At 36.8% G+C, this 26,238-nt stretch overlaps 1 protein-coding gene across 2 annotated transcripts; it reads left to right on the top strand.

The window, feature by feature from the left end:
* Positions 1-2,183: 2,183 nt before the first annotated feature.
* On the top strand, positions 2,184-22,811 carry DIRAS2 (DIRAS family GTPase 2). 2 transcript variants are annotated; one of them, XM_058169025.1, is made up of 3 exons: positions 2,191-2,277; positions 2,474-2,513; positions 18,501-22,811. In XM_058169025.1, exon 3 carries the CDS (start codon positions 18,538-18,540, stop codon positions 19,135-19,137), a length of 600 nt encoding a protein of 199 aa, XP_058025008.1. In that variant the 5' UTR covers positions 2,191-2,277; positions 2,474-2,513; positions 18,501-18,537; the 3' UTR covers positions 19,138-22,811. The 2 variants fall into 2 exon arrangements, with proteins under 2 accessions (XP_058025009.1, XP_058025008.1); XM_058169026.1 differs by lacking the exon at positions 2,474-2,513 and having other exon boundaries at positions 2,184-2,277.
* Positions 22,812-26,238: the final 3,427 nt, after the last annotated feature.

The following is a 26,238-nucleotide window of genomic DNA, read 5'->3' as shown; positions in this document are numbered from 1 at the left end:
AAAACAAACAAACTTTATTAGAACAGCTGAGAATAACTCATTCTCAGCATAGTCCAAACTAAATAAAAGCAAATTCTTCAGTCTTATCACCAACTTAGGCCTAATTAGGCAAACTGCCAAAGGCTTTTCTTGGCAAAAGTTCAAAAGCAGAAGACGCCAATAAGAAATAAATGCAGCAAGACAAGGTTATCAACATTGTTTTCCGGCAAAGAGCCCAAACATCATTAATCTTTATGAGAGGGGTTTGCTTTGCTTTAGCTGCTCTTGCCTTCTGGCAGCTCTTCTCATGTGTGCACTACAAACAGGCTCCTCCTGTTTCTCTGCCTCACGACTGTCAGCCTCTGGAGGCTCCGGAATCCACACAACACTCCCAGATGGCCCTGGCCCCACCTCTGCCTCCGATGCAGAGCCCTCAGCCAGGCCTTCCCCAGCCCCCAGGACTGGCCCATGTTCTTCTGTAGCCTCATTGCTGTCCAACTCTGTTGCTATCTCCGCGGGCTGCTGGCGAACCACAACACTTATTTCACAAGGTGAGATCAGGCTCTTTTGACTCTTTTAGGCTATCAGAACAATAGAGGGATATGTTTGAGATTCCGAAGTGCTAGTAAAGAGCTAACCAATAAAAAGTTTGAAAGATGCATGCTGAAAAATCTCAATCAATGAACCCTTATCTACTTGGTAACCAAAATGTCTTGTCCTGCCCATCTCACTGAGACACTGCCCCCCACAATCCTTTTTCCTCTATAAAAAAGAATACTCAGAAGTCTTGTGATGATGCTGATCTGCTTTTACTGTATTATTCTAAGTCCTTTTTCAATCTAATAATGCATTATTAGCAGTGGTGGCTGGGGAATTCTGGGAGTTGAAGTACCAGATGTCTTCAAGTGGCTATATTGAGAAGTGCTGCTCTGGTGACTGCCTCAAATGTCCCACCCATCCATTACAATGAAACAAAGCAGTTTCTCTGCTTGCAAATGGGTAGCTGCTATTGAACAAACACCCAACAGCTCAACTGTTTTTTTTTGTTTTTGTTTACATTTATACCCCGCCCTTCTCCGAAGACTCAGGGCGGCTTACAGTGTATAAGGCAATAGTCTCATTCTATTTGTATATTTTTACAAAGTCAACTTATTGCCCCCCCAACAATCTGGGTCCTCATTTTACCTACCTTATAAAGGATGGAAGGCTGAGTCAACCTTGGGCCGGGCTCGAACCTGCAGTAATTGCAAGCTACTGTGTTCTTAATAACAGGCTTTACCAGCGTGAGCTAAACCGGCCCCTGTGGGTCTACTCAGGGTCTACTCAGGGTCTAGTACTGCCGGGCTCGAACCTGCAGTAATTGCAGGCTACTGTGTTCTTAATAACAGGCTTTACCAGCGTGAGCTAAACCGGCCCCTGTGGGTCTACTCAGGGTCTACTCAGGGTCTAGTACAGTTTACACAGTAAACTGTGGGTCTACTCAGGGTCTAGTACAGAGGTGTCAAACTCAAGGCCCGTGGCCAGGATCCGGCCCACAGGGTGCTTAGATCTGGCCTGCAGGGCTGCCCTGGAAACAGTGTCACATCCAGAAATGGATTTCGAGCTGGCCATGCACACGATGGCCATGCACACGATGGCCCCTCCCTGGTCCCCTGAGGTCAAACAACCCTGATGCGGCCCTCTATGAAATTGAATTTAACACCCCTGGTCTAGCACAATAGAATTTCCCTACAAAGAGCATTCAAAAATTGCCAGAGGATAAACTTTCATCTGTGTTTGGATCTGCACCTCCAAATTGCCACAAATGTGCACCCCACGCCAATCAAAGCTATGAACCCGACCACCTTTTTAGGTTTTCTGGTGCTGAAATTCTGTTATTCCTGATCCCGATTTCCTCCAGTTGAGGTTGGAAGAAGAAGAAAGCTACTTTCCAGGCACAATTGGAATCCAGAGAATCCAATCCAATCCAGAGCTGTTCATGGAATAATACTTCTGAGCTCTGGAAGACTCCCTGCATGACATAAAGGAGTGACCAGAAATCAACCACCAAATAAATATATAAAGGCAGAATGCAGCTCCTTGCAAAAGATGTGCATCCCCTATTTATTCAGTAGGTGGCAGTTAAAAGCTTAGATGAGATCTGCTGTCGCCATTGAGGTACTAATAGCAGCTGAAGCAGCAGCTAAAGCTACAACTGGTTCACCGCCGAGAGGAAGAAGGAGTGTGACTGGAGGGAGCTTGTCACTCCCTAGCACTAGCATTAACCACAACCCCAGCATCCAAATAGGAAGGCAGAAGGTAAGCTCATGAGCCCCATAAGCAATGCAAAAAGCCCCCCAGAACAGTTGCTGATTGGTCATAAAAGAGGAAAAGGGAAGTGAGTTTCAGCTGGAGAGAAGAAAATCAGCCAGCTATCTTCATAGCAAAAGATTCTATCTGATCCTTTCTATTTCTCTCTCTCTCTCTCCCCCAAATCTCTCGACTACTATGACAGACAAAAACTGAATGGTATAGGTCAGACTTATTTCCCTCAGGTAAGTTTCTATGTTGTTGTTGCTTTAAATTTAACCCTTTTGCAGATCTCTGTTCTATAAGGAACACATAATGATGCTCACTGAACGTTACAGATTTTTATCTAAGGAAATAAATGTGCAATGGATGTATAGTACTGCCCAAGCATTGGAAATAGGAGAGAGAAAAAAGGGAGATTATTATTTTTTTTTTGAAGGAAGGGGAGAGGATGTGGGGAGAAATCATCCATATATAGATAGATAGATAGATAGATAGATAGATAGATAGATAGATTTTGAAAGGCAAAAAGAGGTTTTGCAAGAGGGAACTTTATATAGCTCAGCATCTTTCAAAATGTTCTGAATATTTAGTGATGGGCTCAGGAATTTTGCCTTACATGCCTTGGCAAATGTGTCTGAATTTATTCGAACCGAAAGAGGCAGATACCAGGATATTATTTTAAACAAACAATCAAAAAATCTCTAGTATGTTTACAGCAAGTAATCTTTAGAGATGCCTTTCTATTTATAAGCCAAGGCATGTCTTAATAACCCAGATAATCATTTTCCCGAAGTTAATTTTAATCAAGGAGATATGGAAAATCAGCTTTTTATGATTATTTTGTTGCTCATTATTTTTGCCCTTTCAAAAAGAATATGTGAAAAATCATAATATCTTTAGTTTCTGGCATTGCATGTTTAATACGAGTGCCTATCTTGATAGGTATTTATGTTTCTGTTCATGTAAGCATACTTTTTAGAAGTTTGAGTAATAAACTTCTTTGTTTTGACAAAAAAATGAATGTTGATTGATATTGATATGAATTCTGGATAGTTTTTCACTATTTACACAAATCTATATATTCAGAAGAAAGCCTCACTGTGTGTTCAACTGTATTTCTATGTCATAGCATAGTATTAATATAGGCATAGCCATTGATGAAATTCTGCAAAATGATTTTACTATATACAATCACTTATAAGCAACGACTATAGCTCAATAGCGATGCACAGATGTTCAATTTTAATCCTAGCCAACAAATGAAGAAATGCATACACAGAAGCATTTGAATTTAGCCATACTGGCATCTTTTGTCAAAATCTTGAGGAAGACTTTTTAACTCTACACTAGGTTATTAAAACAATATATGGCCATAGAGTATTGCCTGCAAGAAATATCTAGTATGGATGTGCTAGTCTGTGACCAAATCTTCTATATATTTTTATCAAGAAACTATAGTTATTCATATGGTTTATTCTTTTTCAAATCTGCTGATTCTGAAGCTCTCTTTTAGTGTTGTAAAGTATTACCGTCATCAAAAGCTTTCATTTTTAAAAATCTGTAATGTTAGTATGGACTGTATAAAATGAAACAGCTTTAAACTGGAGAAATTTCATTACAGGAGTATTTTATTTTTTTAAAAAACCCCAAATTCTATGTAATAATGAATAATCTGAAAAAAACTGCTTAGGGAGATTATAATGTTTGTACCACACACATTGGACTACAAGTCATAATCTAACCTAACCAGCATGGAGGAGAATTGCACCCCATCCCCCAAAGCTTCTGAGGGCCCACAATATATTTGCTGACTTTTAGGAGACCCATTGAAAGAAATTAGTGTTACGTGCTTAATAAAATGTGCCAGATGTTGCAGAATAGCTCCAGTGGGAAAAGCAACAACAGGTAGTCCTCAATTTATGACTACAATTCAGCCCAAAATTTCTGCTGCTAAGTGAGACATTTGTTAAGTGAATTTTGCCCCATTTTGTGATGTCTCTTCCCATTGTTGTTAAGAGAATCACTGCAGTTATTAAGTTAGTAACACGGCTATTGGGTGAATGTGGCTTCCCCGTTGACTTTGCTTGTCAGAGGTAATTGACATGACCCTGGAACCCTGCAACTGTCATAAATATTTTGCCAAATGTCTGAATTTTGATCATGTGACCATGGAGATGCTGCAATGCTTGTAAGTGTTAAAAATTGTCATAAATCACTTTTTTAAAGTGCCATTGTAACTTCGAACAGTCACTAAATGAACTGCTGTAAGTCAAGGACTACCTGTATTGGTAGACAAGTCTATGTCTTTTACTGCTCAAACTTTTAAAACCACAAATTCAGCCAGCTCCATAATGAATCTTGCAACTGTCATTTTCGAAGATTTCGAAGATTCAGACTAATATTTAGTTTTTGCTTTGCGCTACCATTTGGTTTCCTATGGAGATAATCAGGCAGCTGTGATGCTTCTATCCTGATTGTTATAAACAATGCATAAAAACTACTGGATAATTACCCTACATTGAGTCATTGTTCTCTCTATCTACTGTCTGTCTGTCTAGCTTGTTAAAAGATACAAATAATTACATTTATAACCATATCTATAGCTATCACAATCTGAATTTTTTTTTAAAAAAAAAAAGATAATTCATCTTTTCGATCTCTGCTGCATTGAGCATCTAGATCAAACGGAGAAGTTAAGGATATAAAGCATTTCCATAATGTGAGGGAAAGATTCCAGGAACCATCCTCTAAATTTCTTGCCTCTTTTTTTTATTTCTTTTCTGAGAGGCCTGTCAGTATTCTTTATGTTTTTTACATAATAGAGTAAACTTTGCATTAAAGTTGTAATGAAAAAAAATGCATGAAGTCCTTAAAAATAAGTGTCAAAATAAAACAGAAAAAAGGGAAAAATATATAGTACAAATGATTTTGTGTCTTGTACCTTTTGTTTTTTTTTTCTTTTTCTGTTATTATTTTAAAAAGCAATAAAAATGTATATTAAAAACACTTTGCATAAAGACTGTGGAAATACAGTGGATTATCTGCTACTACAATGCTAGCACTCTTTCTAAAATGTTTTCTAAAGCGTAGGAACGGAGATAAAAGCTTATCAAGTTCCAGTTTGCTTCAAGTGCCTTCCTTGAACGCTCAACAACTCACACTAAAAATCAGTAGTGCGAAGTAATGAGATTGCATAATTATTTCTTTATTTTTCCTCCTTAATGCAGATTTCTAGTGGTCCTGGAAAAATTACTCTAATTCCCATTATTTTTTTAAAAAAAAACCTCATTAGATTTTATTTTAAAAATATACTGTCCTTTCCATTATAGACATTATAATCAACCCTATAAGCAAAGCTATTACATTTCACAAGGGATCCTAATATTCCAGACCTAAAATATTTTTTTATATTTATCATTTTGAAATGATTTGTTTTAATAATCTGTTTTCTTTTTTCAAAGTCCCCAAAGCTCTGCATTAAAGCATCCATTTATTAACAATTAAAATATTAATTACACTCTAAAGCTCAATACAGAAATTTGAATTTCGAAATTGTTTGAGAAACCATTGGGAAATTATTGCACGTCAAAAAAGTTATATAAATGAATTCAATCCGTTTTGAATTTTTCTAAAAAATTAATGTTTAGAAATTAGAGACTTTCCAAAAGGAAAGCATTTCAGAAAGCATTTTTACATGACAGATTAAGTATGGACTTTGGTGCTAGACAATGTGACAGCACCCATAAATTTAGCTGGTTCTAAAAGGGGATTGGAAAACATTGTAGATGAATGGGCTATCAATGGTTACTAGTCCTCATAATTTTAGGTGGTCTTGAATTATTAGTGGCTTTGCATTTCCAACAGTTTTTTAATGGTTATTTTAGTAGTCAAAGCATCTTCTACCAATTTTCTTTCAATCTAAAGTTCAAAGTAAATTGCTGACATTTTATGACCAGTTGGATTACTTGTTTTTGGTAGCAATTTTATAAAACAATCCATGTTAAAAATGAGATAAATATTACAAGCTGAATTCTCCCTTCCACCTATAACTGTGATGGCGAACCTTTTCAGCACCGAGTCCCCAAATTGGAATGTGTGTGCATGTGTGTGCACCGGAGCTCCAAAAACTGGAAAAGCAGCTGGCCAGTGCATATGTGCATGCCAGCCAGCTGGTCTTTGGGTTTCTGGCACTCCAGCGCACCGGTCAGCTGGTCTTTGCGCATGCTAGAGCACTGGAAACCCAAAGACCAGCTGGCCGGCATATGCATGCATTTTTTGGCCTTTTTTCAGGACCATTTTCCAGGCCATTTTCAAGCTGTTTTGGGGCCATTTTCAAGCCGTTTTTCAGGCCATTTTCTGGCGCATTGGCACTCATGAAGACCAGTTGAAAATCAGAAGAGCAGCTGACAATATCACGCATGCCCACAGAGAGCGCTCTGCTTGCCACTCTGGCACGCGTGCCATAGGTTCACCATTCCGGGCCTATAACATTCATATTGAACCTTACCCAGTGGTGGGATTCAACCAGTTCTCACCACTTTGGCAGAACCGGTTGTTAACTTTCTAAGCAGTTTGATGAACTGGTTGTTGGAAGAAATCATTAGGGCAGAGAACCGGTTGTTAAATTATTTGAATCCCACCACGGACCTTACCAAAACTTCACGGAATCCTGAATTAATCTTAGATATGATAACTACTGCAGGAGTACCATATATTTCTTACTGAAAGGTATCTAGCCCTTCAATGGAGGAATGACTAAAAAGTTGTGGGGGCATGCTTCAATGTTCAGAACTTTGTACTTTAAAAGGAAGCCTGACACAAAATTCAACTTAAACTGGAAACCAGTCTTAGACTATTAATACAATACATGGATTGCCACCACAATCCATGTATTTAAATTAAATAAATTAAAAATGATTATCAAGAATCATGTTCAATGTAATATAGGTTTATTGAACATATTCAGTGATCTGTATTACATTAAACATGATTCTTGATATTCATTTTTAATTTATTGGTAATTGTTTGCATTTTAGATGTTATATAAAATATACTTAACTATTTACAACTAATTAGCAGCATGTTAGAAGGGTATATTCTCTAAGACATTTTTAAATCTGTGATTTATTCACTTGTATTATATTGTCTTATTCTTTTTTCAGCATTTTTTCTTGCTTATATATTTTCTTTAAAGTTCATTTAAAAAAAAATCAACAATTCGAATGACTAGATAGAGCTATTGCTTTCATGTCTGGCTTGTGAATTTCCCCAGATCTATTTGGTTGATCATGTTATTACAAAAAGATGTATTAGATAATGACACTGGCCTGAGTTTCAGTCAAACTCTTCTTATGTTTTTATACTCTTCTCTGGCAGTTGCAATGAAATTATCATAAGAAAATGGTCCATGTTTATATCAATTTATGAGTACTGATGCCAAACTAGACTAGACTTTAAGTAGCACTGCGTGATCACTACTAGAATAAAAAAGTAGAAATTATGATTAGATAATTATTTTACCTTTGCTTATTAAATTATTGCAGACATTTTTATTAAATAGTTAATTATATTAATTATTTAATAAAAATAGAAATACACCTAGCAATTTTGCATAAGACACTCTAGAAGAAGCCATACTTGTTACCGAGCCAGATTGGTCAGGAGACAGACATGCAAGAAGCAGATGCCATAGTAACAGAATTTTAAAAGTTAGACACAATTTCTCTTCTCCCTCGGTCTCCTCCCCCTATACAAAAAGAATCAAGAGGGGTCAGTTTTGAGTTTCTTCCTTGCCCACTCCTGTCTTTCCAGACTAAATTGATGTTTTTGAAAAAGCTGCTGTATATTTTCTTCAACATCATTTCTGTACTCCTCTACATTACTATGAGCAAATTGAGGCAATTACTTTTAGATATATAATAAGGAGAGTTGAAAGGGACCTTGGAGATCTTCTAGTCCAACCCCCTGCTTAGGCAGGAAACCCTACACCACTTCAGACAAATGATTATCCAACATCTGCTTAAAAACTTGCAGTGTTGGAGCATTTAAATCTTCTGGAGGCAAGTTGTTCCACTGATTAATTGTTCTAACTGTCAGGAAATTTCTCCTTAGTTCTAAGTTGCTTCTCTTCTTGATTAGTTTCCACCCATGGCTTCTTGTTCTACCCTCAAGTGCTTTGGAGGATAGTTTGACTCCCTCTTCTCTGTGGCAGCCCCTGAGATATCGGAACAATGCTATCATGTCTCCCCTAATCTTTCTTTTCATTAAACTAGACATACTCAGTTCCTGCAACCGTTCTTCATATGTTTTAGGCTCCAATCCTCCAGTTTTGATAGCAGATACTGGGTGCAGAACAATCTCAGGAAGAAAGCAATCAGCAAGTTTAAAGTTAAGAATCAGCCATCTTTTTCATTGCCTTTGAGTTATAGAATAAGAGGAAGGAAATATTATTTCAACTTTTATAGTGGGAAGACAGGCTATAAACTGATTACGTATAACAGTGATTTAGGAAACATATCAAAGAAATTTTCAAAGTTGAAGCTGTCACATTAATACAATAAATTTAGTATATATTGAAATTCTATCTTTTTTTATTTTATTTTTTACCTGTGGAACTTGATCACCATCACTTCAAGGCTTGGGATAACAAAGACATTTTAAAAGTTTGGCAAAAGTCAATATGCTCTACAAAGTTCTACATGAAATTAAATAAACCAAATGAAAAATTTCCCCTAAACTCTTTACTGAATTTGAATCTCAAATATATATTCAAAAACCACCATAGAGATTACCTAATGCATGCTTCTGTGTAAATCCTTGGATTACCTTAAATTCTTTAAGAACGTTATCTGCTTTAGTGGCCTCTGTTATTTGTTGGCCTATGCGATGGTTGAAGAATGACTTTTTTCGGTGCCATTCACCTGTATTTTGTAATCATAGTTCCTTTTGATAATTGATCTGTGAAATACAGTATGCTCAAGATCTCATCTGCCTTCATTAAATCTTTGCCTTGTTTGAAAGTCAAATTAACATCATACCACTGAAGTGCCAGTGATAACTTTGTACCTTAAAAGTAAGCCTGATTCAGAATTCAACTTAAACTGGAAACCATTCCTGGACTATAATACATGAATTGCCACCATACCCCAACTTTGGCACATACAATGGTTCAAGATTGGCTCTTTTCTGTGCCATTCACAGGCATATTCAGTATTCTGAATTAGTCTGGCAGTCAGGCAATTACACTAGGTTTCTGCAAAACTGCTGCTGCACAACATTCTTTATGTAATTTGGGTCCTTGTCATTTGCAGAGATCCAGTGCTAGATGGTACCTTTGCAAAGTAGCAAAATTCCTTGGCATATAACTTTGGGCACATGGTTATTGAATACGGGTCTAGTTTAAACATTAATTTGTTCTACCAAGTTTCAGCAATTAGATAACAATTACACACTACTATCCAGTTTATAAGCTATGGAGATTCTGTTTTCTTTTTTTATCTCTCTTTGTGTCTACCTTGATCAGGCTATGAAGAAATTACCTTCACAGATTCAGGCTCTTTGATACTTATGAATAGGAATTGTTTATATAAATTTGGACACTTTAGCCATGTTATGATACTTCTCAGGCTCAGAATCTTTTCCCTGTATGTTCAACCCAAAGCATACTTCATACTGTACTAGTAGCATTAGCTGCATACAGTTTGCCCTGCCTGCTGCTAGTTCCTTTGCTAGGGCTAGATCCATGCTTCTGATTCGAATTTGCTGGTCTCCTTTGTTTCCATTAAGTTTATATAACAGACGATTGCCAATATTAGTAGTGCTGTATACCATAATTTTCTAACTATGTGCAACTTCTGTGTTTGACATATATAGATGGTATTTTCTAAACACAAATTGATCTCTCTATAAAAGTATTCTGGACCCCCTCACTATGCCCCTAATAATTTAATGATCAAAGATTAAATCAACATGCCATATTAACCACACTTACTTTTTAGGTCAGGTTTTTAAAATTACAAATATCTCTGCTATCCTAGTCTCCTTTTCTTTAGGTGTGATCAGAAGATCCTTCATATGCTATTTTTTTTTCACAGCACACAAAAGCCTCATATCTCTGCATTAAAGTCCCTTTTTATGCATGAATATTCTTTTACACAAAGGCATTTCTGTTAGTATAATACTTCTTCCTGGTTTACAAGGAAATTGTGGGGTCTATTTTATATTTTTATTGTATGATGCCCAGGGTGACTTTTTTGTGAGATAAGCAGCTATTTAAATTGAAAGAAAGAAAGAATGAATAAATAAATAAATTGCAGTGATTCCAGTCACTCCCTGAGGGTGTTTTTCATGATGAAGGAAGAAATTTGCATGATAATTTGGTATTCCTATTCCAAATGCTATTAATATATTTCAAGATTGTTCAGATGTCTCAAATGGACTAAAACCAACATAGAAATGATTTGCTGGCCTCTGCTTCCTTTTTAGACTATTTCAATCTGAGAAGATTGAATGTGTCAAACAAGGAAAATTCTTTAAATTTTGAAACATAGTTTTAATTCCTCCATTCTAGTATGGTCATAACTGATTGGCAGTACTTTCCAGGCTTTCTTTGATATTGAATTTTCAAAACTTTCTGTTTTCTTGTAATTACATATTTACCAACAGCACAATCCTATATTTTTATGATCTGGGAATGCACTCCAATAAATGTATATTGCATAATAGCCTAAGGCAGGGCTGTCAATCTCACAGCCCATGGGCCAGATGCATCATGTGCTGCCACGCCCATGCCTGGTTTAGCAAAGGGGGAAAAAGTCACAATACATCATGTGACGCTACTCTGATGACACGATTTTGACACCCCTGGCCTAAGGCATCACATATCCTTGAGCAATATATATTATTTCAATATGGTTTTAAAAATAGCCGATGTAAATGCTTTTTCTTCTATAATTAAACTGAGCTCAGTGAAATCCAAAGATTATTTTGATTATTTTTGAAAAAGCAAAATGAATAAATTTGTATTTTTGGTGTAATTGGAAACATGGTCTAGTGGCCAATCAGTGATAGACATGTCCACCACATGTTTATCGAGACAAGAATGACAAGACATTCCCTAGCTTGAAAACAGCAAGTGTGAATGATTGAAACTGTGCCCCTTTTTACACATGTACTATGTATGTAATGCATGTTTAAAAGGTTGGGATTTTTGATTGTTCTATTGTATTCAGTGTTTTGAATAGGTCACTACAGATGGTAGAAAAACCATGATGTAAACTCGTTTTGGCTCTGAATCAACTTTTTTGATTTAGCAATCTCCAGATTATTGGATTACAATAATCTTTCAGAATTCTTGGCGTTATAATTTAGAGAACACCAGATTAGGATATTCTGCAAATGGATAGCCAAAGGCATTCAGAAAGTTTACAAACATTTATAGGAGGCAAATATGTCTCTTCAATTGTTGTTTTCTAGCAGTTGATATTCAAGATATGTGGACTGAGATTGTAGAGGTAATAATAGAATAGAATAGAATTTTTATTGGCCAAGTGTGATTGGACACACAAGGAATTTGTCTTGGTGCATATGCTCTCAGTGTACGTAAAAAGAAAAGATACCTTATCAAGGTACAACACTTACAACACTTAATGATAGTCATAGGGTACAAATTCAACACTTAATGATACAACACTTAATGATAGTCATAGGCTACAAATAAGCAATCAGGAAGCAATATCAGTATAAATCGTAAGGATACAAGTAACAAAGTTACAGTCATAAGTGGAAGGAGATGGCTGATGGAAATGATGAGAAGATTAATAGTAGTGCAGATTTAGTAACTGCTGTAATTTGACTTTGCTTGACTTTGTCCAGTCCCTTTAGAAGCCATCTAAATTGATTTGGCTCTACCCTTGAAAATGAACAAGAGTTGGCTTTAGCTTGCAATTCTAGGGAACCTGTTCCTTGACATATCATGGTCCTTCTCTTGCGGAAACCTGTGCAGTCAGCATTATCTTCGGTATCAGTTGTTACCTAATAATATTCCTGAATCTAGAGTATTGGTTGTTTAATTCAGAGCACATTTAACCAGGGAAGATTAGTTGGAAATGAAGTGGTGAATAATCCATTTTCCCTATTTGGCTGGGAGTGGGCACAATGTAGAAAAAGGTATTTAACCTTCTGATTCTCTTTCCTAACATTTCTCTGCTTCTCCAGTCATTCATTCCAACCAGAATTCAATTTTCCATAAAGGTTTTGAGCAATAGGATTCTGGAGCTCCAGGAAGAATGGAAGGGCAAATTTACAGCCACCCCATTCTATCTCCATCCCCCCTCCCAGTGGATATAAATGTGATTGCTGCTAGCCTCTAATTTTATCCTCATAGAGTTGGGAGCATGCTGTGTACAAACTATCATAACCTTTCTTTGATAATGGAGAGGCAATTCAGTCTGCTCTAATCTTTGTGGGACAGCATTGAAGGACAAAAAGAATTGCACTATAGGGATCTTATTAAAGAACCTGCAGTATTGCAATATTTGTTTGCTCAGGAAAAAGCTCTGAAGAATTCTAATTATATTTCATTAAATCTGACATTTTTGCTTCTTAGCTAAATTTAGTATGACTTGGCTAGTCTCATAAACTATACTAAATTGATTCAGGAAACTTTTTTAAAAAATCATTAATTCTTCTGATTAGTATTCTGCTTAAAAAGCGGTTCTTTTGTAGGACAGTAAAAATGGAACAGTTCCCACCAGCAAGATTTTGCATATTCACAGCACAAAAGCTATGCTTTGATTGGTTTCTAATGATGCAATCCTGTTTTGCCTAATCAAAGATAGACTCCAGTTTGGTGGAGTTTAATCTCAAGTAAGTATGCACTTGCAGCCTAAGCCTTTTACCCTCAAGATGGGCAACTGAGACATATACAGATGTACAACACCTCCTCAGGTTTTGTTATATTTGTAAACATGGCATTGAAATCTTATTGGCATTTTGTAACATTTGGAAGCTCAACTTAAATTTCCAAGAAAATCGTTTGTTCATTGATCCATCCATCCATCCATCCATCCATCCATCCATCCATCCATTCAACCTACATGACAGTCCATCTTACAAAACAAAAACCTGGGTGGCTTTCAACAATAATAAAAACCCCAGAACAGAAAAAGCACTTCTTCAATATCAGATGTTGAAGACAACGAATTGCAATTTAAGATGCTTACAAAACCAACATCCCCAGTCAGAGGTGGAAGTTCTGCAGCTAAAAGACACATGTTGAATGTTGAAATAATGTTGTGATTGCATTCAAGATAGGATTGTCTCTTCACTAAATGTATTTCATGGTTGAAGGCAAATTGATGCCTTGTGGTTGCATGATATGGGAGTTTTGTACCCATAGATATCAAAGAAGGATCAAGTGGACATATTCAGGATTTGTTCATCGTAACCATTTTGGCTTAGCATGATGTGCAATTTTAACAATTTTGTTTATTAAATATGTAAAACATATTTATAAAAATTAATGCATAGCCATAACAGTATATACAAAATTATACATATTAAAATAATTTAAAAATAAAGCTCATTCAGAAGGAGAGCAATTTCTATATGGGAAGATTTGTGGAATGAACTATGGAATGAACTATGTGGGCTGTCCTGTTATCAACACATAGTAAACTTGATTAATACACTATCTCAGAGGTCTTCAAACTTGGCAGCTTTAAGATTAGTGGAGTTGAAGTCCACAAGTCTTAAAGCTGCCAGGTTTGGGGACCCCTGACTGACTGATAATATTACTATTGCTAACATAAAGATAGTAGGAAAATGAGACAAAACTTTTTATAATAAGCAGCAAGAAAAGACTACATTTCTTGCCTGAGAAGTATTATGCTGAAAACATTTTTATTTTGGGTTTTTTTACCTATTGGATTTGCTCGGAATGATGGGAACTGTGGTGAGGCACATTTGGAAAACACCAGTTTGGGATGATAATGATGGAGACACTCCTTTTGGAATATCCTGATTTTAATTTCATTGGTGGATCACCCTTTAAATATTGTACCCTTTAAATATTGCACAAACACAGGAAAGGAGCATACAAAAATTATTCTGAAATCAGCCTTTTTAGAGCCTGTAATTAAAATGTTCATTAGTGAGATTCTTTAATAATTACTTGCACTGACTAATGAGAATTGTAATATTAGACTTATCTTTTTCAGCCATATTTAGCAATTAGAGTGCCTCTAAAACCTTCAGAATCAGAGCTCATAAAAGCAATTTAAATACGGTGCTAATAAATGTGGCAGCATGTACAGAATGCAATCTGCACATCTCAGAGCAATCTTTGCTTGTTTTTTTTTTGCTTCAATCTTCTTTTTTTTTTTACAAAACTTTAATTTGAATTTTGTTAAATCGGTTTAAGTATATGCATTTTTTCTAGTTTCAATTTGCATCCACATGATGAAGCTGGAGTGTTACATGAATTCATTTATTTATTTATTTTATTTATTTATTTAATCAAATTTTTATACCGCCCTGTCTCCCGAAGGACTCAGGGTGGTTTACAGCCCGATTAAAATACAAATATAATACAAAGTAAAACACTAAATTAAAAAACTTATTTAAATAGGCCTAAATTTAAAAATACAATTAAAATGATACAAACCCCATTAAAATTAAATTTGAAATTAAAATTCTAATCCAGTCCTGCACAGATAAATAGATGTGTTTTAAGCTCGCGGTGGAAGGTTCGAAGGTCAGGAAGTTGGCGGAGTCCTGGGGTAAGTTCATTCCAGAGGGTGGGAGCCCCCACAGAGAAGGCCCTTCCCCTGGATGTCACCAGTCGGCACTGCCTGGCGGACGGCACCCTAAGGAGTCCCTCCCTGTGAGAGCGCACGGGTCGGTGGGAGGCAATCGGTGGCAGTAGACGGTCCCGTAAGTAGCCCAGCCCTAAGTCATGGAGCGCTTTGAAGATGGTTACCAAAACCTTGAAGCGCACCCGGAAGGCCACAGGCAGCCAGTGCAGTCTGCGCAGGAGTAGTGTCACATGGGAGCTACGAGGGGCTCTCTCTATCACCCGTGCAGCCGCATTCTAGACTAACTGGAGCCTCTGGGTGCTCCTCAAGGGAAGCCCCATGTAGAGAGCATTGCAGTTCAGGTCAAGGAATTCAGGTCAATTCCTACACACATTCAAAAGCTGATGAGAGAAAATATGCACACCTAAAATGGCAGTTCACTGTCTCTCGAAAGATCTTTGTAGCCCCAATCACATACCCATCTAACTTTTAGGATAGCAGCTAAATTTCTGCTGCAATCCTATAAATGCTTTCCCAGCATTTTTAGAGTGGTAAATGCATTATTCAACTGAAGCAAAATTGGTTAAGAGTTTCCATTTGAATGGCTCAAGTAAGCAGTTTATTACTTTTACTTGTTTTGCATCAGACTCAGAATGCTTTGATTTTCCCCGCTCCCACTCAGAACACTTCCATAATATAATCGCTATTTTCACTCTCCACTCCATCAAACACATTTTGTAAACAACTCATAATTGCCATCATCTCTACTAGGAGACTGATTCAAAGCCAACATTTCCCTTGTAAGATTATTACAAGGTGAATGAAATTCAGGGACAATTTCAATGCGGAAAACAACGATTCCCCACCCCTGCCCCAAGCCATGTAGAGGACAAAGCATCAATATTTTCTGCTGGAAACATGTAATATTGGTTCTTGTATTTCAGCTGGGTTTGTAATAAATCATTTCAGCTGTCAAGAGAAATAGCAGAAGAAGATCAGCACATGGAAGTGCCCTAAGGAAGGTTGCACAGAGCTAGAATGTTCTTATCTTTACAGTGAGATGAAAGAATTTCCTTCTATTCTATTCTTTTATTGGTCTATTGACTTACTTTGACTCTCACTTGGGAAGTTTTGCAGCCTATGCAGCATTCCATTTCTTCAACTTCCTCTTTCCCTTGATAGACCCTCTTCTTGTATAACCAATAGTGTGAACATGCATGTGTAAATGTTGAAAAACATATGTGTAATTTAGCCATTTATTTCCTTTCAATGTGATATTTTGCTGATATTTACATGTACAGTAGTGGCCAAAATTGTGGAAACCTTTTGGGAAAAGTGTATTTTATAAAACTAGCTAATAACACTACTTTTTTTGGGGGGAGTAGTACAATATTTTTTTTAAAAAAATTGAATTTATATCCCGCCCTTCTCCAAAGACTCAGGGCGGCTTACATTGTGTTAAGCAATAGTCTTCATCCATTTGTATATTATATACAAAGTCAACTTTTATTGCCCCCAACAACCTGGGTCCTCATTTTACCTACCTTATAAAGGATGGAAGGCTGAGTCAACCTTGGGCCTGGTGGAACTTGAACTTGCAATAATTGCAAGCAGCTGTGTTAATAACAGACTGCTTAGTCTGTTGAGCCACCAGAGGCCCCTATTATATATATGGGGACAGATAATGGACAGATAATTTAATCAAGAATGTAATGCAATAAATTTTATGAAGGATTTGCTATTAGAATATCAGTTACAGTATAAAGAAGAAAAGTGAAACACGTAGAAAAAAAATGAGTTATACAAAAATGATCACGTCATGCCTTTAGCATGAGTTACGGCCTTACAAAATCTTCCCATGGAGTGAACCAAGTCTTTTAGTTCTGCAGCTGTTATAATGTGAAACCAAGATTGAATTCTATTGCTTCTATTAGCTGGGTTTTATTGCTGGGTTACTTCTGACTAACAAGTTTCTTTACTCGGCTCCATAGATTTTCAATTGGGTTAAGGTCTGGGCTATTCCCAGGCAATTCTAGCAGTGGAATATGATTATTTTGAAACTCCCCCCGAAAAAAGTGGTGTTATTAGCCATCAAACCTCAAAAATATACTTTTCCCAAAAGGTTTCCACAATTTTGGCCACAACTGTAGTTTTGATTACCAGTGCCACAAACACAAATCTTGTCAATGTTTCATTAATGCACATGAATCCACAGGATTGCAATGGTTTCTCAACTATGGAGTTTTATATGCAAATGTGAGTGGAGGAAAAGAAACAAAAGGGACTGAACATATTAAAAACTTCAGAGGGCTACCCATTCTGCAAATCAAAGATAAAACAGAGATTTATATAGGATTATTGATGCACCAATTTCACTTCAAAATCAAGATCAAGAAGTTCATACTTCCCTCAATTTGAAGAGAAATTTTCAAAAAAAAAAAATCTTGATGAAGAGTTCTTGAAATTTTCTAAAATCATAGATAATATCATATCCTCTCCATACTGCATTGCATGTTTTTAGAATTGATATACAAGATTAGTTACCTATAAAGTAAATTGCCGTAAAGTAGGCCAGTGATGTTCATAATTCCAAGACGAATTTTAACTAATCACCCTTGGCTTTCAGCAACCATGTTGAATCATGCTTAATTTACCAGCATTTATTATAAAATACATTTGAAATTAACACAGTAACAAAGGTAAGAAGTAACGAATGCTTAGCCTGTTCAGAGCAGTGCCATTATCCTCTTTGTCAAGAAAAAAATGACAATGTAATTTGTGTCAATTAAGCAGTTTGCATCACTTTAATTTAATGTATTTGATGTAGGTGCATTTTGAAGCCTCCCCAAGCCTCTTATCTCTTCTATCATTTGCAAATTCAGGAGAAGCTTCTGCACTAGTATGACCAAAGTGAAGAAGTCTTTTCTTGTTTTTGGGAGAGAGAAAAGATTCTAAGCCAAGGCTGCTAAGAAAGGTCTTATCTTGCAATCTTGTTTTAGCAAGACAAAATCCAAAGCATCTTTCATTTTTAGCATCTCCTAATGAGTTTTGTCTAATCAGAAACCAAGAAAATAATTAGGTATAGAAATATGGCTGTTACCCTCGGTATAATCACAGCAATGGATTAGCTTTGGCAGATCTGTAAAATCTTTCATCGTTATGCCTAACAGTCAGCAGTTATATAGCTTTTAATGTGAATCTGATAAACATTTCTGTTTGCATCCTGAAATCAAGTAATCATTGCATCAATAATGACTATTAATTCACTGATCTGATCTGTACTCCAAGTTCCAAGTCAGATGAGAGAGACTCTCTCACAGGGGAAGTTTCATGACTTTGCAAACAGTTCTTTGTATATTTCATTCTGAGATGTTGGATGAACTATTGAAAAATAGATTATTAATAACTTTTTAAATATTTTTTTTATCACTGCAGATTTTCTTTCCTGGTTGAAAAAAATATATCAGAAAACATGCCCGAGCAAAGTAATGATTACAGGGTGGTGGTGTTTGGAGCAGGAGGAGTTGGCAAAAGTTCACTGGTCCTGAGATTTGTTAAAGGCACTTTCAGAGACAGTTACATCCCTACAATTGAAGACACTTACCGGCAGGTGATCAGCTGTGATAAGAGCATATGTACTTTGCAGATTACCGACACAACAGGGAGTCATCAATTTCCTGCCATGCAGCGCTTGTCTATTTCCAAAGGACATGCATTTATTTTGGTCTATTCGGTCACCAGCCGGCAGTCTTTGGAGGAACTCAAACCTATTTATGAGCAGATATGTCAGATCAAAGGGGATACAGAGAGCATTCCAATCATGCTGGTGGGAAACAAGAACGACGAGGACCACAACCGAGAGATACAAACCGCTGATGGAGAAGCCATGGCTAAAAAATGGAAGTGCGCCTTCATGGAGACCTCAGCTAAAATGAACCACAATGTCAAAGAGTTGTTCCAAGAGCTGCTGAATTTGGAGAAACGTAGGACTGTGAGCTTACAAATTGATGGCAAGAAAAGCAAGCAGCAGAAAAGGAAAGAAAAACTGAAAGGCAAGTGCGTGGTCATGTAAAGGATCCTCATTCTGGAGCAGTCATGCCGATGTTATCTTCTGACTGTACCAGATTTCATGCCCCTAAGCCATGGGAAAATTGGTGAAAACTGTTTTATTAATAGCAATTTTGAAAGAAAAGTACTTGAAGTAAAAGTACTTTCAAGAGGTTGTCTTTTCATAAATTAGCCATTAACGAGAACAATACATTGTTCCAAAGGCACAAAGATGTCTTAACTTCCAGATCAGAAACAATAACATGTCCATGTTCACTGGCATTACTATTGCAATGAAAGGATCTGGTAAATAATCATTTAAAGATAAATGCTAGTGTTTTATACAGAATCATGAAAGATGCATGTGGGTGTGTACACACATCCATACAAAAATATTTGGCAGACTTAATTTTATTTTATTTAGGCATTAGAAAAATGACTTTCCTAGATCGTAAATTTTTTCTGCTTCTACTATGTCTTGTTTTATTCTCACTGATTCCTTGCCCTCCTAAGTAATGTGTAGAATAATCTTCCCTCTTGCAGCCAAAAGAACTGCTGAATGCATGGGCAAAACTCAATAACCTTCAACTCTACTTGCAGATAGTTCAGTTCAGAGATAGCAGTTCAACATGGCATGAAAATTATTAGAAAATAGGATGCCTGAGAGAGGAAATATTTTTGATCAAAGGGTAAAGTTAAACAATGTTGCTATAGTTCTTAACTTTCTGTATATTTATTTTTACCAAATACCAAATAATACTAATGATGTTCTATAATCTGAAGAATTTCTAATTTATAAGCTTACTGAGTAAATTACAGTTATAATCCATCAATTGTGAAGAATTAAAACAATTAATTTACTATAGGCTGATTAGGAATATTTGTGCTGGGAAACAATCATATGTTACCTGGAAAGCAGTGGTATGATTCTACCAGTTCAGACCAGTTCAGGTGAACCCGTAGCTCCAACGATCAGCTGGGAGCGAACTGGTTGACCCCGACGATCAGATGGGTTCACCTGCCCACCCACGCTATTTTCCTACCTTTATCTCCCCAGCTGACTCATGCGGAAGAGCTGTGTTACTTCTGTTGTGTCTTGCCCGCTCTCACCGCAGCCAGGGCCTTCTTATCTGCTTCCGAATGCTGAGGAATGTCCTAGTATGCCTCCTGGCCCCAGCCCTGGCTCCATGCCCAGACAGGCTGAGGAGGAGGAAGCACCTCCCGGCCCCAGCCCTGGCTCCATGCCCAGACAGGCTGAGGAGGAGGAAGCACCTCCTGGCCCCAGCCCTGGCTCCATGCCCAGGCAAACGGAGCAACTAGACCCCTCCCCCTCCCCCACAGCATGTGAGCCCGAGGGAGGTCAATTACCAACAGCTGCCGACTGGAGTGATCCTCGCTTCAGAAGAATTGATAGGCGGCGGTGTCAGAAGGAAGGGAGGGGCAGGCCTGGATAAGTGCTGAGTCATGGAGCCACACCCCATGGCCTATATAAAGGATCTGCTTTCTGGCATTCTCTGAGTCAGGCAAAGTCTAACATATCTTGCTGAAGTCACTTTCTGGTCTCCTGCCTGCCTTGAGGACTTTGTTAGGACTTTGGCAGAGCTGCAGAGGCATGCCTGATTCGGATTTCCCTGACCCGGCCGTCAGCGGAGGAGTGGGACACAACAACTTCTCCAAAGAAACCCGGAAGTGAAGATTTCTTCTAACTGTGCACACGCGCAAAGCACGCGATTACCAAACCGGTTGTTAAACCGGGAGGATCCCACCACTGCTGGAGGGCAACCAAAGAGCATACTTGTCTCTATGGCATAAATAGGAAGGTCCATACCTTTATGCCAGAAGTGCACTGATACAAATTCAACTGATGTAGATAGATGTGGATGTTTTGTCTGTAATATTCAGCCTCAGGAAGAAAGTAGAATGGTAACATCCAAACACTAGTTCCAAAACCTGATTGTTCCCCAGACACATAAAATAAAACCTCTCAGGCTATACAAGCCTGGAGCTGGTGTAGATAATATTTTTACCAGTAAAGGGAAGAAGTAAGAAGAAATTGCTCTTCTCTAACCATCCCCCTTAAAATAGACATGCAGTACATCCCACTCTGGTTGCAGCAAACCACAGAAGTTGTGAATATGAGGATGGCTTCACCAGGAAATTTTAAGTGACCTGCATGTCTATTAGGAATTAGGAAATTTCAAAAACAAAAACACTCTCATTCCTCAATAAATCCTTTTCTGTGCATAGTAGATATCAAGGAGGGTCACTAAGGAAGAAATGGATTCAACATTCGCATGAGTGGGTTGGCACCACTGAGTAGGGGAAAGATACACTACCAAAACATTTGGATGTAGCCATGCAAGAACTCAAAAAATTATCAGGTTATCATTTCTCATGTGAGAGAAGGGGGTAAAAAATCTTAAGTACATATTTTATGAAAGGAGGAATTGAATTTAAATGGATCCTCCAAGGAAATTGGAGGGAAGATTAGATAGGGAAAAAAACCTCATCTGCCTCCTCATCATATTCTCAACAAATGTAAGATGAAGCTTTATTTTAAAGATGAATCATTTAGTTATATTTAGTACCAAAAAATAATAATCTTAACTATGTTTCATAGTAATCAAATATTAATTTAATTTTTCTTCCTTCTACACTATCCATGCTATTTCTTGAATTGGTCTCTGGTTTACCCTTCAGGCCAAATATGGTCCTAAATTCAAAGAAAAATGGACACCCCTTGGAGAAGAGGATAAAATTCTTTGAATCTTATTTGCAAACAGATATGGATTCAAGTTAGGCTTGATTATCTTAAGTAGACAACTGAAACCTCTGCATTTATATTATAGCCCATGAATCAGAACATTTCTCTCTTTTTTAAAGAGAATATAAGGAGAATGGCGTCTTTTGAAGCAGTATATTGGTGTTTTAGCAAATGCATATATCAAAAGTGAGGCAAAGCATTCACAAAAGTAGGGTGTATATTTCACTGTGAACGTCACTGAAGAGGTGCTTTTAACGCATTGTCTGCTTTTAACTAGGTATTGCTCATGGTGATGTTAATGGTGTGAATCCTTCCATTTTAGCTGCCCCAAACAAATTTCTGTTCTGCACAAAAACAAGAATTTCAGGCAAGCAGGAACCTGCCATACAAAACCATAGCTCATTTCAAATGGAACTTTCCCCCCCATTTTCTGTAGAGGAGAAATAAAAATGGATGAACCTAAGGTGAAGATAGATGTCCTTTATAAATGTTTGATCTTGATAGAACAAATGTGTGTGTGGTGGGGGGGAGTGAAATGTTACAGCAACAACTTGCACCTTTAAACTACACAGATTCATTTGAACAAGAAAATTTGTCATCTGATGTTCCAGTAAAGGAGGGGTGGGAGAGGAATACTACTCTAATGGTGCTGCTCTCATATGGTTATTTGTTCCAAGCTGAAAGCCGGAGATGATTAATGGTGTTCTCTGAAATGTGGTGGAAATTATTTTGACACCCATTCAGTACATTTTGAAGCATTTGTTTTCAGGACATCAAAGCCTGTTAAAACTTCCTCCACATTTAGGAACTAAAAGATGGATCCAAAGGCTTCTTTTTTGTCTAAGTCAGAATCTCCAGGAGAAGGAAACCAAGAGCTGAGTTCATATAACACCCTTAGTCTAGTTCAGTGTTTCTCAACTATGGTGACTTTAAGATCTGTGGACTTCAATTCCCAGAATTCCCCAGCTAGCTGGACTTGCTGAGGAATCCTGGGAGTTGAAGTCCACAGATCTTAAAGTCACCATAGTTGAGAAACACTGGTCTAGTTAGTGAAATCTTGTGATCGATTAGGATTTTGTTGTAGCTTACTCTGATATAAGAACCCATCCAAATTTATGATTTAAGGTATTGAGTGAACCCAAATAGAGCTAACAATGCTTGTGGCTTGGATTCACTGGACACAGTGCATTGGTTTCACTCAACAAATGCTTCCAATTCAGTCTTTTTTTTCCTAAGGAACAATATATCTTGCTTTCAAATTCTCTTCTAATTCTATTACATCTGGATTGTCATTAGAAAGAATCTCTTTAATACCACATAAAAGCATATGTACATTTTTAAATTTTATTTTCTGTTAAACAAGTTGATTTTCAAACTATCACAAAATCCAACAGCATTTAGTAGGTCAATAATTCCATATAGAACCACATTATTGGTTTCTTTTGTTTTTAAGCATGCCTTCATTAAAAAGGTTTTCACCCTTTCCATTTGAGGCTCCATTAAGGAAAATAAAAACTCCAGACTGAAATACATTTTGAAACATAATCTGGTAGCTGCTTTGCTAAAAACGCATGTTACATTTAGAATCTACTTATAAGCAATGAATATTTTGAATTAGAATTTCAAGACCAACCTAAACAAGATGTAAGAAAACACAGCTCTTGGTTCCTCTTTCCTTCATACATTCTGGCAACTTCATTCCCAGGTCTATTTTTCATAACCTGCAGAAATTGAATAAGCAACTCCAATATATTTCTTTGGAATCATTTAGTACTTTAAGGCATCCTTGAACATTAAAGTCATCCGGTAACTTTTCTCCGGCTTCCTGTAGCAATATTTGCTCCAATGACACCTATTTATCAGGGATGCTTCCTATTTTATGGTAATAATTGTTGGCTAATTAGTGTTCTTTGTAATTTAGAGAGTAGTTTTCTAGCCACTTGCTGTACTTACTATTCTTCAGGATTTATCTTCTTTCTGAATTAACTCGGGGGATATGGGAAAGGTAGCCGAGGCTGGACTTGATCTGAGCCATTTTTTTGGCAGTTGTGTCACTGAAAAAGAGATGCTTTAGTGATGATTAAATTAAATCCCATTGTTTCATGTATGTAGTTGTGTAAAACTACATACAGATATTAACCATGATTTATTCTAATGGCAATGCATGTGCATGAATATAGAGACACCAGGAAGCACATAGCCTGCCAATTCACAAACTCACAGATGCTAAAAAAAAACCCAAACAGCTTTAGATCTTCCGTTAGGGCAGGACAGTTTGTTTCTTTTTAATCGAGCCAAAGAGCTATGGTTTTAACTTGGTTTAATGTGATAAGCCGCGCACAAAATAAAACCTTCAGAAATATCTCATAGCATGTTTGTGTGAGAGAAAGGAACCCCACTTGGATGCTACAAATATGCTTTCATCACTGTAAGACTGGGAGATAACTAAAAGCAGCGCTACGGAACAGCCTGTAACTCCCAGAAAAGCTATTAATAGAACTTTCCTTGTAAATGCATGACATCCCTGTCAAAGAAGCTTGTACAAATCCTTCTTAGCTTCATTCAGTCTATATTATCTTTAAAAAATGACAGTTCATGTATTTCCCAAATCCTGACTGTGATGGCAAATTTAATCACTTATACCAAGGAGAAACTGAAACAACCAATTTTAAACATGTAAGTATCCTATTTAGATACCAGAAATTAGAAGATATTTTAAGTAGTTATGCATATTAGGCTCTTTCCAATCAGTCATCTCTTGGAGGACATTATTTAAATGGAAACATACAATTCTTCTGTTGCTTGTTGATCCCATTCTTGTAATAATAGAATAAGCCATGACTATATTTCATAGCCTTGCATTTGCTGAGGCAAGGCTACTATACAAGCAATATTTATTCTTCGACCAGTAATTCTAAGGAAGGTATGTTTTATATTATACCCTTTTGTTGTAATTTATAATAGATTTTACATATATGTGTGTTTATCAAAATACATGTTCACTCTTACAATGTAAAGTTTTGTGGGAGTTTTTTGATAGAAGACAGAAATTCTTAGGGAATAAATAGTTATTTGGTTTGTTACATACGTGCTTTATTTTCAAGTGTGATACTAATAAATATGAAATGTTTGAAAATCAATATTCACACACACACAAAAATAACTTGTTTAAACTTGTCAAGGGATGCCAGCATCATGAAAATGTAATATGAAAAAGTATGCTGTTCAAAAAGCATGAATTGTATATAAGTCTGCAAGCTATTAAGATGCATATTCAAGTGTATTTATTGTTATAGTTTCATTCAGTAATATTTTATTCAATAGCGTTTATCATGTACTTTGTGCCTCCAAGTTTCTATGTTCCCTGTGATATTCTATAGATAAAGCAGAAAAAAAATAAACATTTTAAATGACAAATTTTAGATTTTGTTCTAATTCTTTATTCATCAAGTTTAAATGTCAATTAAATTGCAACCAAGTCTAAATGAAATCACACCTGTATTGCATTGATAACAAAAATTAAAGTAAATAGCAAAGTATTTTATAAATAGAATAGAATAGAATAGAATTTTTTATTGGCCAAGTGTGATTGGACACACAAGGAATTTGTCTTGGTGCATATGCTCTCAGTGTACATAAAAGAAAAGATACCTTCATCAAGGTACAACATTTACAACACAAATGATGGTCAATATATCATAAGGATTGCCAGCAACAAAGTTACAGTCATAAGTGAAAAGAGATTGGTGATGGGAATCATGACTTCTACACTGAGAAAAAGACCCAATGAAAATTATCAATGATCTGTCCACTCTACTCTTCAAAGGTTTCCTGGAACAGGCATGTTTTAATGGATTTCCTAAATCCTAAAGAGCTGTTTAATAAGAGGGGTGTAACCACAAATAAGGTCTCCTTACAAGCCTCCTTACAAGCCCCTAATATAATACTTCTTCAGATTAGGGACCTTTTGCCAATTTTACAGGGTGGGCAGATACTGCCAGGAGCAAGCAATCTCAAAGATACCACTCCTGTTATAAATGAGCCCAAATAACTATGGGAAGGCAAGCACCAATAAAAAGACCAAGATGGTGAATAACAGGAAGGAGTCTAAGCAAGTAGGTATCTGAAAATAACACCACATTTCACATTGGAAAAAGGGAGTATGCAGGTAAAGACAAACTATTTAAGAGCGAGTTCTAGAGATGATTTACTCAGGGGCAGAGTTTGTGAATCTAGGTAGGATATAAAAGGAAGATGGAATCATAAACTTGCCGGAACGCTTCTGACATGGGTGTCAATCTGCAGCATGTTGCATCTTCTGAAAAAGTTGCTTTTTCAAGAGGTGACTGGACTTTCTGTTTT

Source organism: Ahaetulla prasina, chromosome 2, assembly GCF_028640845.1.
Source record: "Ahaetulla prasina isolate Xishuangbanna chromosome 2, ASM2864084v1, whole genome shotgun sequence".
Taxonomy (NCBI): Eukaryota; Metazoa; Chordata; class Lepidosauria; order Squamata; family Colubridae; genus Ahaetulla; species Ahaetulla prasina.
Note: the sequence above shows the minus strand (reverse complement) of the source record. Positions and strands in the feature narration are given on the sequence as shown.

Coding starts and splice junctions, on each gene's coding strand:
- DIRAS2 (XM_058169026.1), top strand. CDS start 18,538: ATGCCCGAGCAAAGTAATGATTACAGGGTGGTGGTGTTTGGAGCAGGA.